We start from the raw sequence: 15,519 nt of genomic DNA, 5'->3' as shown, positions 1-15,519 counted from the left end.
TCTACCGCCGGTATCTCCATTTTCTTTTGGTCCCTTTATCTGAGTAACGGGTATCTGATAGTCGAGGTACTCGACTATAGCGTTCTTCATTGTTTTCTTTTCAGTTTTACTATCTTAACAAAAATTTTACAATTAATTTAAGCAAGTGATACAAAAGATAAGGTCCAACTTTGAAAAAATCGGTGGCAAATCGAAAGCGCTATGGTTGGTTTCGAAAAGTATTCAATTTCATTACTTCACATTTTCCCTCCAAGAAAGGATTGCTATGATGCCATTTTTCGAAATGATAAGATATGCCATTTCACATTTGAAATTATTTCTGAAAATGTACTTTCTCAACAACCATTTGCACTTTTTTCCATTAAACTTGGGTGCAGAAAGTGATGAACAGCGAGAAAGATTTCATTAGGATATCTCCACGTTTAACAAGGAAGAACGCTGTAGTCGAGTACCTCGACTATCAGATAGTTTTTGAAGTTTGTGGGCGGTTTGTGTTAAACCGCGTTAAAGTGGGCGTGGCAAACTTTTTTTGGGTCAATCGATAGGTATTGATGAGAACAACACATTTCAGTTAAAATTTGTATTCTAGCATTAAAACTGTAGGAGCCACAGTTTTGGGCGGTTTGTGGGCATTAGAGTGGGCGTGGCACTCTGCTAAAACTAACTTGCGCTGGACAGACGGACATGGCTAGATCGACTCGGCTAGTGATCCTGATCAAGAATATATATACTTTATGGGGTCGAAAACGCTTCCTTCTGCCTGTTACATACTTTCCAAAGAATCTAGTATACCCTTTTACTCTGCGAGTAACGGGTATAAAACGCGTTATGACGGTTTTTAACGAAGGAATAATTAGTGACTATTGATGGATGCAATTACGGGAAGATTCTTTTTCTCTCGACCGAAGCAACTCAAGGTAAAAAATCTTCTTTCGATCCTTCAACTGGTCTTAAATTTGTTAACAATTTCTCGTCCCAATTCGACTACTCAACGCATCCGTTTTTGTTTCCAAAATTTTGATTGTTAAAAGTTTGCATGTTAGCCAAAGAGCGTAAAAAGTTCCAAAATACATATTTTTTGACAAAACAAAAATTAAATATACTCATAATTTGAACTTACTTCTTGTAAGCTTTGGCCTCAATGGAAAGGTAATTTAAATGCCGTTTGAATGATACAATACTTTTCTTAACCCATTCAGTATTTATTGAAAAGGACGAATTTGTGTAAGCATATACTTTTTAAACTTTTTTCCTCGACTTGAAAACTTAAATTCTTTGATGCAAAAAGTTTTTTCAAACAAAAACAATAGTAACTGCAAAAAGAATTTTTAAAAATCATTTTGCTTATATTTTTTATGATTGCTCTACGGAGCAAACCTTGTACAACATCGAAAAAGGCAGAACTCGAACACTCGACCCGGAAATTATGTGCAATCACTCAAAGAGTTGTTATTACGTAATTTGTTAACGTAAGGGATACTATAAAAATAGTTATGTAATTTGTATAATTTCCAGTGCCCTTCCCCTACAAATATTAAATTTAGTATTATATATCAGCTTTAATATGTTAAATAAATAAATAAATTTGTATAATGTATATATATACGGATTGTAGATCAATAAGGGTTTTTACTTAAGTTATTTTTAAGTTAATCAACCTATAAAATCTAGTTATGCGGTTTTTCCACAGTATTGTTCTCCTCAGTAATAAGAGCATTCTTTAGAGGTATGTATATGTATGACATTTACTGTTACTTGTTTGGATAAGAGGGCATGAAACTTTAGCATTTAAACATTAACTTCAAGTTTTATAACTCAAATAACTTTAACTAGATGATTTTAGTTTTCAAACCTTTTAAATAACCAACTAAGTAGGTATACAATTTTCGGCAATTAGTAGTGTGTTTCGCCGTAAAATCAGACACTTAATACGACTTCAAATTATTTTGGTGCTGAGCAAAGCTTGTTAATGTTTTTAATTTTATCATCTCCGGCAATAATTTCTTCAAAACGCCCTTTAAGTTTTTTTTTTTTCTAAATGCTATTATACAGTTTTGTCCTTATCTATAGGTTTCAGAGTTATTTTTTGGTCGCAAAAAACTTATTAAGACGCTAAAGTATTATTTCTTTGTTTTTATTTTTTTGCAGCACCAAATTGGCCGCAAGTAGCTGAAATCAAAAATAATAAAATTAGTTTTTATACCCGATCCCATTTTTACAGCATCTCTTATAAATGAGAAAAAATATACTTCTAATACCCTATTCACACAGTTTCCGGTTAAAGCCTAGTACTCACATCGACGAAAACCGCGAGCTAACCATAGGAGTGAGCGAGAGGCAAACAGGCAGCTAAAGCTTTTCGTCGGGTCTGTTTTTCAGCGCGGTACTCAGGTGAGCTAAGGAAATACTAGAAAAAATACCAGATTTTGCGAGTGAATTTTTAATGAACGCCGTTAGCCGCGGCCCAAAGAATAAGAAATTTAATCTTTGGCGGTGTTCGTGCAAAGGCGTTATGGAATTTAAAAATTAAAATTGGAAGAAAAACACCCAAAAAGGCTAAAGGAGGTGTGTGCAGATGAAAAAGGACGCCTAATCCAAGCTGTTGCCCATTGTTGTGGGACTTGACCGACAGGAAGCAATACCACAACGGGGCAAATCCGCAGAATAGTTGAAGCGCTGGAGGAGATCCGCTAGAGAATCCCAGTGGGAAGGAACATGGGACATCGCTCGATCTCCGACGAGCTCTACATTGAGGACTCCTCCTTCACCAGTTACTTGGCAGCTGGTGATGGAGCGGATATAGAGGATGCGCCGGCTTCTATAGGGAGGAGGAAATAAGGTCGCCCGCTAACGGACAGCTGAAGGAGCAATTTCAAGCCATTATTGGCCAGCTCGGAGCTGGACTACAGATGGCGCGGGAAAGATGGCAAAGCATCCGTGGGACGAGAAAGAAGCCTTAAGCTTCTAATTTACATAAATAAAAACATTCGTTAAAAATGTTATTTATTTTTATTTTAATTTCTTTGTGCACCAGCAGACTCTTCATTTTTAAATTGCTCCAATTGTTTTATTTTCCGTTTGTCAACAAACCCAGCTGCTTGACAGTAAGACCTTGCCACATGCATGGCGGGTAAACTTTGAAAACTTCGGTCACACTACAAAGAATAAGATTTTTCGACTAGTGAAACTCTTAGCCGATCTGAGTACTAGGCTTAAGCGACCAAATTCCGCTTCAGAGACTTTTTTCTCCATAGGAAATACACGTGCTAGGAAGAGAAGGGAAAAGTCGGTACAACTCTCTTCAACGGAAAATGGGACCGCACACGCAAATGGATTCAGTATTCCAATGCTTTATTCAGTATTTTGTGCGAGTTTTGGTGATTTTTGAGTTTTTGTGCCGTTGTAATGAATCTCATTTTGAATGGAAATATAGCTATGATCTTTTTTAAGAAAATAACCAACCTCCAGCTTATGTTCTTCTTGGCAAGACCTGGTACCTGTGGTGCCAAAAGGTACATTATTTATGTGGGAGTGATATTACGAGAATCACCCTAACAATCCCGATCTAGACAACGAGAACGACGAGCAGTAACACACATTCCAGAAGAAGACGACCCAAAAGAAGTAAAGGACGAGAACAACGAAGATAAGACGATAACGACGAGTAGAGGCAGTATTTGACGAGATCTGATCCAAAGAAGACGTGCTTATGTGAAAAGCAAAACGACGCGACGACGGTCTTAATTATACTCACATTGTTACATACCCCATATTTATCATATCATTTAAATAAATACTTAAACTTATATACTTTAAAAATAATAAAAACCCCACATTTGGGTGCTCGTCCAGGAAGTATCCGAGAAAGGTGAAAGTGATTAGTGAAAACTTTGTTCGACGTGAAGGAGTGGACACATAAACTCATCGTGAAACATTCATTTTTTCAATTATGGCGTGTCTAAACGATTTAATTTCTAACAATTTGAAAAATGCGTCAAAGGGAAGCATTTGTGCTTTGCACAAATTTGTCTTTGAAAAAGAGGGGGACAGGAATAATCGCAAACGACTTCGCGAATTTTCTGGTTTCCAATTCGACGAAAATGACGCAGTTTATAAAGCCAAAAGTGTATACGTGCAGGCGAAACTGACTGAAAGAGATTTAATTTCAATATGCCTAATTTTGAATATAAGCCACGACGTCGAAAACATGCAATTGCATATTTTTCAAAATCTTCGATTTGACCAACTTCTCGGTGGCAACGAAGTGGAAGACCCAGAGGAATCTGATGAAGACAGGGATGACGACGAAGAGAATCAAAGCGACGACGAAATCGAGAGTATGGTTGCAAATTCCGCAGGAACAAATCCAACGAGTGAAAGAGACCAAAAGAATAATTCGCAACCAGTACCAATTCAATACAATGAAATGCCGCGTTTCGCTTTAAGTTTTCGCGATATAGAGGAATCTATAAAACAATTCGAGGGCACAGACGAAATTCCAGTCGACGTCTGGATTAGTGATTTTGAAGACCAAGCTGTACTTATGGGTTGGAACGATATGCAAAAGCTAATCTTTGCCAAAAAATCGCTTAAAGGTGTCGCGAAATTGTTTGTGTTGAGCGAGAAAGGAATAAATTCGTGGAGTGCTTTGAAATCGTGTTTGTTGAGCGAGTTCAGATCGAGAGTGAGCAGCAAACAAATCCACAAGCAACTTGGAGAGAGAAAACGACGCGCAAACGAAAGTGTACAGGAATATTTTTACCGTATGAAAGATATTGCCTCACGGGGAAATGTTGAAGAAGACGCTCTCATCCAATACGTGATCGACGGTATTGATGAACTCTCAATTAACAAATCTATGCTTTATGGAGCTAGAAACATGACCGAATTCAAATACAAATTGAAGGACTACCAAACGATCAGTGCAAAATCCCATTTTGGCGAAAACAGTTCTAAAGAAAAGAAAGCTCAAGCAGTGCACGGTGGTTCGAAAACTGGAAAGAAAGAAATCGTTTGCTACAATTGTGGCGAGAAGGGACATCTGTCTAGTGGCTGCAACAACAAAGAGAAAGGCAGAAAGTGTTTTAAATGCAATAAATTCGGTCACATCTCCAAAAACTGCCCCCAAGGCGACAAATCAGTCGAAGAGTGCAAGCCAAACGCGCGTGTTTTAAGTGAGCACAACAACATGACGAGCAAAGTTGTTTCAATCAAAAGCCAAAATTGTATTGCTCTATTCGACACAGGCAGTAAATATAATATTTTGCGCGAAGACATCTACGATGAGCTAGCTTTGCCGAAGCTGAAGGAGTGCAGTGTATACCTAATTGGATTTGGAAAAAATCGTAATGCCAATAAGATCAAGCCAATTGGACAGTGCAAGCAAGCAGTGTGGATCGACAGCAGTGCCTACGAATTGAACTTCTTCATAGTTCCGCTCGATTGTATGGACACTCGTATGATCATCGGCGAGGAATTGTGCTTGCAATCAGAAATATCGTTCGGTCCAAGTGGTTTGCGTGTGCGAAATTTAAATAACCTTTGCGAAGAGAACATCCCATCTAACTTGCTGAAAATTGACACGGTTATTAACAACGATGAACTTGATATAAACGAATCAGCTGGTGAGTGCGCGAAGCAAGAAGTGGGTGAACTAATAATGAATTACAAGCCGCTGAAATCGAAGTCGACAAACATTGAAATGAAAATACTTCTAAACGACGAATCGCCAATTTTCTCGCGTCCGCGCAGATTCGCTTTTGCTGAAACGAACGTTATCGACGAGCAGATCGAGCAATGGTTGGATAACGGTATAATCGAGGAGTCCGACTCCGAATTCACAAGCCCGGTAGTGCTGGCGAAGAAAAACGACGGATCGCAACGACTCTGCGTAGATTTCAGGCGTATAAACAAGGTAATCGTAAAAGATCATTTTCCGTTGCCCCTGATTGACGACCAGCTCGACCGCCTGCAAAAAGCGTTGGTATTCAGCACAATCGATTTGCGGAATGGCTTTTTCCATGTGCCAGTCGCCGAATCTAGCAGGAAGTACACCTCTTTCGTGACGCAGAGTGGGCAATACCAATTCCTAAAGGTGCCTTTTGGTTTGTCAAACTCACCAGGTGTGTTTCAGAGACACATAAATGCGATTTTCCGAACTCTGTCCCGTAGAGGAATCGCTCTCCCTTATGTAGACGACATAATTATCCCAGCGAAGGACGAAAAGGAGGCGGTGTCGAATCTCACCGAAGTTATATCAACTTGCAGCGAATATGGTCTCGAGCTTAACCTAAAGAAATGTCATTTTCTGCAGACCCGTATCCAGATCTTAGGTCACATTATCGAAAACAAAACCATTTCTCCAACTCCTCAGAAAATCGACGCAGTTTCAAAATTCAAGACGCCACAGAACCTCAAGCAGCTAGAAAGTTTTCTAGGTCTCACAGGATACTTTAGAAAGTTTATCCAAAATTATGCTCTGATTTCGAAACCCTTGACTGACCTTACCAAAAATAAAGCTGAATTTGTTATTGGCCCTGACGAAGAGAACGCTATTGAATCCCTAAAGAAATACCTGACTTCCACACCTGCTTTAGCTATTTACAACCCGAAGTACGAAACCGAGGTACACACTGACGCCTCCATAGACGGGTTTGGCGCCGTGCTTTTGCAGAAATCAGCTGACGACGGCCAATTTCACCCAGTCTACTTTATGAGTAGGAAAACCACGGATGCGCAGCGTAAATATTCCAGCTACGAGTTAGAGGTGCTAGCGATCATCGAAGCTATAACCAAGTTCAGAGTTTATCTCCTTGGCATCCCATTCAAGATTGTCACCGATTGCAATGCAATCGCTAGACAAGCAGAGTCTGTGCACTAGAGTGGCACGTTGGGTATTATTGCTTCAAGAGTACGACTACAAAGTCGAACACCGTTCAGGTACACGTATGAAGCACGTTGACGCTCTCTCCAGATACCCAATAATGACCATCGTTGACGACTCCGTAGCCCTTGGCTTTAAACAAGCTCAAGAAAAGGACGAACACTTGAAGGCTATCTGCAAAATTATCGAAGACTCTGACTCACCCTACGACGACCATTTTCTTAAGTCCGGAATCTTATACAAGATAGTCAACGACGCAGAACTTCTTGTTGTCCCCAGAGACATGGAAAGACAGATCATAGCCAGAGCACACGACCGAGGACATTTCGCCGTCAAAAAGACGAAGGAGATGATTTGCAATGAATATTTCATCCAAAACATTGACGAAAAAATCAAGAAATTCATCGACTGCTGTATTCCGTGCATTTTAAGCAACCGCAAACGTGGCAAGCAGGAGGGCTGGCTGCATCCATTGCACAAAGAAGACTTTCCATTGCACACCTACCACATCGACTTCTTAGGTCCACTAGATTCTACAAGCAAGAATTACAAACACATACTCGCCGTCATCGATTCTTTTACGAAGTTCTGCTGGCTTTATCCTACAAAGTCAACGACCGCAATCGAAGTCATTACAAAGCTACGAGGACAAAGTAATGTGTTTGGTAACCCAGCTTGTATCATTTCGGATCGAGGTTCAGCTTTCTTAGCCCAAGATTTTCTCCAGTATTGCGACGATGAAAATATAAAGGTAGTCAAGTCTACGACAGGCCTACCACGGGTTAACGGACAAGTGGAGCGACTCAATGCCATAATTATCCCAGTTTTGTCAAAGCTCAGTGTGGATGATCCTACAAAATGGTACAGACACGTTGATCGAGTTCAACAAGCCATCAACTCTACTTTCTCGAGAAGCATCAACGCCACACCTTTTGAGCTTCTAATCGGTGTCAAAATGAGAAACAAAGATGACCAACAGCTCCGTGAGCTAATCAACAACGAAACCATAGCGCTGTTTCAGGACTCTCGAAACGATCTAAGGCTGAAAGCAAAATCACAAATATTAAAGCTTCAAACGGAAAACAAAAAGACGTATAATCTGCGACGCAAACCAGCAAGGCTTTACAACGTTGGCGACATGGTAGCCATAAAGCGCACACAATTTGGCGGAGGTCTCAAATTAAAGCCGAAGTTTTTGGGTCCTTACCAAATCACGAAAGTCAAGCACAACAACGCCTACGATGTCCAGAAAGTCGGCAACTCAGACGGTCCAAAAATTTCTTCAACCTGTGCCGAATATCTCAAGCCATGGCCCACCCACGATGACAACGACGAAACATTCGAGGCGAATGTTTGATCAGAATGGCCGAATGTGGGAGTGATATTACGAGAATCACCCTAACAATCCCGATCTAGACAACGAGAACGACGAGCAGTAACACACATTCCAGAAGAAGACGACCCAAAAGAAGTAAAGGACGAGAACAACGACGATAAGACGATAACGACGAGTAGAGGCAGTATTTGACGAGATCTGATCCAAAGAAGACGTGCTTATGTGAAAAGCAAAACGACGCGACGACGGTCTTAATTATACTCACATTGTTACATACCCCATATTTATCATATCATTTAAATAAATACTTAAACTTATATACTTTAAAAATAATAAAAACCCCACATTTATCTGAATAAAAAGCCATCTTTAGGCGCACCCAAAATTGTGGATTAATAAATAAATAAAGTCAGTCAAATAACCGTACGTGAGGAAAATGTTATAGAGGCAAATAGTCGGCTAAAGCCTAGTACTCACATCGACGAAAACCGCAAGCTAACCATAGGAGTGAGCGAGAGTACGGGGCTAACGCTTTTCGTCGGGTCTGTTTTTCAGCACGGTACTTAGATGAGCTAAGGAAATACCAGATTTAGCGAGTGAATTTCGATGAACGCCGTTAGCCGCGGCCCAAAGAATAAGAAATTTAATCTTTGGCGGTGTTCGTGCAAAAGCGTTGTGGAATTAAAAAATGTAAAACGGGAGGAAGACTTTAAAAATGAAAAAGGACCCCTAATCCAAGCTATTGCCCATTATTGTGGGACTTCACCGACAGGAAGCAATATTACAACACGGCAAATCCGCGGAATAGTTGAAGTGCTGGAGCAGATCCACTAGAGAATCCCAGTGGGAAGGAACGTGCCAAGTGGGACTTCGCTCCCTACATCGACATCCTGCCAAGCGTGTCCTCGCAAGTAAGTTCTGGCCAAACACATTTGGTTACGTTGTACTAATAGAAGTATCATTTTAGCAGAACCACCAGAACAATCTCCGACGAGCTCTCCATTGGGGAACCACAGGACTCCTCCTAAAGCTGAGATGAAGGACGCGCTGGCCTCTATAGGGAAATAAACATTCGTTGAACATTTCATTTTTTATACCCGTTACTCGTAGAGTAAAAGGGTATACTACACTCAGAAAAAAACGCATCCTAAATTTGAGGGCGATTTATACTTGATTTCGGATAGTATTTTTTGGGCTTGTTTTAAGAATGAGAATGCTGAGCGTTCTTGAATTAAGAATAAATCGTTCTTAAATCACAAATTATCCGAAAAAGTGCTTGATTCAAGAACATTATTCAATAAACAGGACCAAACAAGTACGATTTCTGCTTAACCTAAGTATAATATATTCTGAAAAAAAAATGTTTCTTGTTAAGCACGAACATTCTCAATGTGATCACTAAAGTACTTAATTTCAGAAAATTTGGTTTTAGTATTCTTAAAATAGGAATGAATTATTCTCATTAGTACTACAAAACTTCAAAAATAAATAGTATATCAACAAGTACAGTTTGTGCTCAAATCAATAATATAACGCACTTCTTATGTTTGCTGCGCGTTCTTGAATCAAGAATAAATCATTCTTAAAACCCAAACTATCCGAAAATGTTTTTGATTCAAGAAAAATAAGGTTTTAGTATCCTTAAAATAGGAATGAATTATTCTTATTTATAGTACAAAACATCAAAAATATAAAGTATACCAACAAGTACAGTTTGTGCTTAAGTCAATAATATAACGCTCTTATTATGTTTGCTAAAAAAGAACAAATCTTGCTTAATTTAAATAGATTTTGCACTTAGTGTAGTGTAGACAAAAATTGCAAACATTAAATGTTATAAAACAGATCCTCACTTTTTGTGCTTAGATCGGAGAAAGAAATAGGAAATTAATAATTTCCCGTATATACATATGTACTCTGAAACGGAATACGGAAATACGTCTGCATTTTTTATACAGTCCAATGTACGCCTGATCGCTTATACACATCCACAATTGTGCAATGACACAAGTGTAAGTGTTTTCCTATAATGTAAGCGATGGGCTGAAAAAATATCGATAGTTTGAAGCTTGCCCAAAATTAAAAGTATTCATTTGAATCAAAACGTTAACAAAAGTATAAAGAACTCTTTAAACCATATCCTTTTTAAGAAATCACATATTATTGTTTTGCCAACGACTTATATATGTCTATAAATGGGTTTTAACATCTTTTCTAGCTGGTGTATTGTACAACTCAATCCCAGAAATAGAGGTTAAATTCACGAACATGTATACAAAAAGCGCAATATTATTATTAATATTAATATAACTAATATTTTAATAAATTTAATTCCAAAAACGTTTAACTAAAAACATATAATAGGTAAAGTTTACTATAAAACAAAAATCTCGATACCAACGCGAGATGATACTTGAAATATCGATACAATTGAATGGTAGCCCCAGCTCTAGAAAGGTGCCGTTCACTTTTTATCTGATCGCGTGTGTCAAAGTTGAGTGAAAATGAGTGCAAAAAGGGAAGCGAAGCTGGAAGAGTTTTTGAAACAATATGAACTAGAAGATGTTCGGGATTACCTCGAAAGTAAGTAATAATAAGGTGTAATAACTCTGAATTGAAGTGAAGAAATAATTGTGCACTTGGTATTCCTGCGAAAAGCGCAGCACGTGGTTTTTTTTCCTGGAAAACTACATTGTACATTGTACATGTGTGTGTACATTTCTTAGTGCTAAAGCGCATTTTTGATTTTTCTAAACATACACACATCTGACAAAATACTACCAATTACATGTATATGTATGCATGTGCATAGACGCATACTGCAAGAAAACCCAGTCGTAAATGACAGCATTCCAGCATGCGTTCTTTCATTATGAAATGGCATTAAAAAGGTGTTCCGGAAGTGATGAGTCTGTCCATTCTTTTTACACGGGTGCGGGACAAAAAAGAATGCACCCGTTGCATGCTTCTGGAAGCATATATCTGGAATGCACCTGGAAGTAACAAACTAAACACATTCTGGGTGTACTCTTTTTTAATGCACCTGGAAGCAACATACTAAACACCTTCTGGGTGTATTCTTTTTTAATTCACCTGGAAGCAACATACTAAACACATTCTGGGTTTATTCTTTTTTAATGCACCTGGAAGCAACATTTAAACTCCTTCTGGGTGTACTCTTTTTAATGCACCTGTAACATGTACCCAGGAATGCACCTAGAAGCATTCGAAAATCAAATATCTGGAAGTTTTCCCCAGGAATACATAAGACTGGATTTCAATTTCATATTTATTTTTTATTTCAATATTTAAGAACTCAACTAATTTTTTATCGGAGTCACTCTCCTTCTGTACGGGGCTTTGCTGCTTCCTTCTTGTTGATGTACTTTTATCATTTACGCAGTTCAGTCCTTGGTGTGCCCATTCATTTCTTGCGATTCTGAAAGATATAAAGGAAATTTAATATTATATATTTTTAAACATGTGTATATATATTACAAATATACAATATATTTATTTTGTCACATTAACACTGTTGTTTGTACGATTTACATTCAAATAATTATTATTTTATTAATTTAATTTGTTTTTAGTTTGAATGTTCAATGTACATGTACTCTGTTATGTTCATATTGAACTGTGTTGTGCTCATATTGAACTAAATTATCTACACTTTGCTTACCTGTGAAAATATTGATGTAAAATTGGTGGCAGAAAGCAACAAACTTTTTCAAAACACGAGGCACGAACTTCACTTTTCAGAACTAAAAATGCAACTGACGAGAAATGCACCCAGATGGCACCCCAAAGACTGCCCCCAGCACGCACATTTGCCTTGGAAATTTTGCATACGTGCTGTTTTGCGTAGAAAAGATACGACCCAGAACTATTTTTTTCGGAATACGTTCCCGAAACGGGTGTTTGGGCATGCTTCTGGATGCATTATTCTGAAACACATCTAGAAGGCACCGCAATAGAATGCACCCAGCACACACATTTGCCTTGGAAAATTTGCATGCGTGCTGTTTTGCGTAAAAAAGATACGACCCAGAACTATGTTTTTTTAAAACACATTCCGCAACTTACGACTGGGAAGGCGCGCTTTTCGTAGTTTTTTGCTTATGTACATATGTATGTGTACAGTTTTGAGTGATACTAAAAAAGTGTGACTTCGATTTCTCTAAACGTACACATATATCCGGTCAAAACAGAACAAATTAAGTACATAAACACACACGCAAAGAAAACGCACTTTTCTTATTTTTTGGCTTTTTGCATATACATATTTATGGACTTAAATATGTGTGAATGTACATTTTAAAGTGATATTAGGGAAGTGCGACTGCTCGCTTTCTTAAATCTGTACAATGCACATGTACATATGTACACCATTCATCAAGAACGCGTATTTGTGGAATATTTCTAGGAAAAAACCGCGTGTTGTGACTTGTCAACACACATTCATATATACATATGTAGGTACACTGGCAAAGCACATGTTAAGGCTTGCATTAGTAATTGCGCTCCAGTAATAGTTTTGCGGGTTTTTATTTAGCAAATTATACTACATTTTTAAAGATTATTAAAGAATTATCATTTTTATCGCAATGGTTTATGCAAGCCTGACGATGTGCTTCGCCAGTGTATCTATATATGTACATACATACAGTGTATAACTTTAATATTCGGTTTTTTTTTTCAACTTCAAACGTGAGTAAAATGTTTGAAACTAATAAAAACAAAAAATGTAATGATGCAAAAACTTATTTTATTACCTTTTCATAGATTTATATACATTAATACTTTTCTTTAAAGGAGAATCTTGCATAAAAAAAACCGAATATTAATGTTATACACTGTATGCATGTACTTATTTAAGACTGAATTATAATAAATTAAATATTCTTAGATGCACAAATTCAATATGGTGACTTAAAAAATATTTTAACTGAGGAAGATTTGAAGGAAGCCGTTCCACCTTTGGGTCCTCGTTTGAGATTTCGAGAGAAGCTGCTGTCTTGGAGAAAATCAATAGTAAGTAATTTCTGAAGTTTAAACATGTATTAAATATTTTTGAATGCAGCTTGGACCAGATGGTGAATCGCAGTTGCTTCCCACAAACATAGAAAAATCAAAGGAGACGCCGCCTAATTTGTATTATAAGGCAAAGCAGGTGCTAGGCAAAGGCTTGGGAACCTTATTGGCGGAGACCAATAGAGGGAGAGCTATTTTGGATCAAGGAAAAAAACAGATGTATTTAAGCCAGAATATGAAGAACGATCTTATAAGCATTATCCTTGAGGAGATCTTCTCAACAGGGATAACTATCAAATATTCCGATTTTAGTCTGTTGCTGGACGAAATTTGCTGTCACTTACCTGGCGAAGAGAAATGCAAGGTAAAATTTAATTGAAGAGCTTTTAATATTGATTTTTACTGATATTTTTAATCAATTTTATAGGATTACTACTTCATTTCCCGAGACGGTAAAAAAAATCCATCGGGCAAACTGTATTCCAAATACAAAAATCGAAGATCAAGGATCCAGCTAAATCTAGCACAAAATGAGTTGTTTGAAAAGTATGAAGATTTGGAAAACCAAACCCCTGTAGTCTCAGAATCGGATCGTATCGCACTTTCGCTGAAGCCCTCTCTTAATAGAGATGGTAACAATTGGGACTTAGTGTGTCCATACAAAATTATTTAAAATTTTAAGTTTTTTTTAATTTTAGTAATAACGTTTTTGTTGTTTGCGAAGAAATTAATTTACTGAGTTATGATAACCACTTTTGTGCATACCAAGTTGGAAATAGCACTGAAAATGTACATGTAAAAAACATTCAAGAATTCATATCCCTTCCAATTCATGTGTATACTTTAAATAATTCTAAGTCTTATATAAGGCTGAAGTATGTATGTGTTATTTCCTTTTTAAGTTTGCAGTATTATACTACAATAAGAATCAACAAACTCAATGATGCGATACATTAAAACAATAAAATAAAACAAAAATAAAATAAAACCAGTTTTTTATTTCTGCAAGCCCAATGCCTTCTTAATTGAAGAATTATAAGTTCTTATGTAAAGAACTTTTTCGGCTGGAATATGGAATTTTAAACTCTTTAATGGAGCATGATTTGTTCTCATTATAAGACCAAGTTATGTTAAAGATAACGCTTTTTAATACTTAAAATGAGTACATACTGTTCTTGAGTGTAGTATAAATAATTCTTTTTTGAAGACTAAGTCCAGCTTAAAATGAGAACTATATATTTTTGATGCAAGCTGCATATCATCTCGATATAAGCATTGACCATGGTTCATTTAAGAACATTTTAGACCTGTTTTAAGAATAAATATGGCTATATTACGGAATTAATTATATTTCATTTTAGTACAATTCATACTTGATTTAAGAATTCTTACACTTAATTAAAGTACAATTCATACTAAAATAAAGTTGCATTTATACTTAAATAAAGAAGATTTCTTACTTAAATCAAGTAGAACACATTCTTAATTTCGACCAAAAATGTTCTCAAATTAAGAATGCCGGTTTAAGAACAAAACGTTCTTGAAATGAAAAAACAAGCCCATTTCGTACCTGTCGAAGTTTTGTGACCATTTGGGCTTGAAAGAAGCCCAATGTGCTTGGTTTTTTCTCTGAGTGTATATTCGTCGGAAAGTATGTAACAGGCAGAACGAAGCGTTTCCGACCCCATAAAGTATATATATTCTTGATCAGGATCACTAGCCGAGTCGATCTAGCCATGTCCGCCTGTCCGTCTGTCCGTCCGTCCGCATGAACGCTGAGATCTCGGAAACTATAACAGCTAGGCTATTGAGACTTGGCGTGCAGATTCCTGAGCTTCTTACGCAGCGCAAGTTTGTTTCAGCAGAGTGCCACGCCCACAAACCGCCCAAAACTGTGGCTCCTGCAGTTTTGATGCTAGAATAAAAATTTTAACTGAAATGTATTGTTCTCATCAATACCTATCGATTGACCCAAAAAAAGTTTGCCACGCCCACTTTATCGCCCACAAACTTCACAAAATCGTAAATATGAACGTGAATATCTCAGAAACTATTAAAGAAAGAGAATTGGGATCTCAGATTTAGATTCCGTAGCCTTGTACGCAGCGCAAGTTTGTTACGCGAATATGCCACGCCCACTCTAACGCCCACAAACCGCCTAAACCTGTGGCGCCCACAATTTTCATGCTAGATAAAAAATTTCAACTGAAATGTATTGGTCTCGTTAATACCTAGGTGGCGCATTTCAATCACGCTTTGCTGCTTG

General features: G+C 37.5%; 2 protein-coding genes across 3 annotated transcripts in view; one reads left to right on the top strand and one right to left on the bottom strand.

The window, feature by feature from the left end:
* LOC119546369 overlaps positions 1-15,519 on the bottom strand; it is a 47,065-nt gene that overhangs the window by 23,431 nt on the left and 8,115 nt on the right. The gene's annotated exons all lie outside the window — the stretch shown is intronic.
* LOC119546370 lies at positions 10,693-14,241 on the top strand. Its single transcript, XM_037852602.1, has 4 exons — positions 10,693-10,802; positions 13,129-13,253; positions 13,303-13,617; positions 13,681-14,241. Exons 1-4 carry the CDS (start codon positions 10,724-10,726, stop codon positions 13,924-13,926), a joined length of 765 nt encoding a protein of 254 aa, XP_037708530.1. The 5' UTR covers positions 10,693-10,723; the 3' UTR covers positions 13,927-14,241.

Source organism: Drosophila subpulchrella, chromosome 2L (genome assembly GCF_014743375.2).
Source record: "Drosophila subpulchrella strain 33 F10 #4 breed RU33 chromosome 2L, RU_Dsub_v1.1 Primary Assembly, whole genome shotgun sequence".
NCBI classification, from domain to species: Eukaryota; Metazoa; Arthropoda; class Insecta; order Diptera; family Drosophilidae; genus Drosophila; species Drosophila subpulchrella.
Note: the sequence above shows the minus strand (reverse complement) of the source record. Positions and strands in the feature narration are given on the sequence as shown.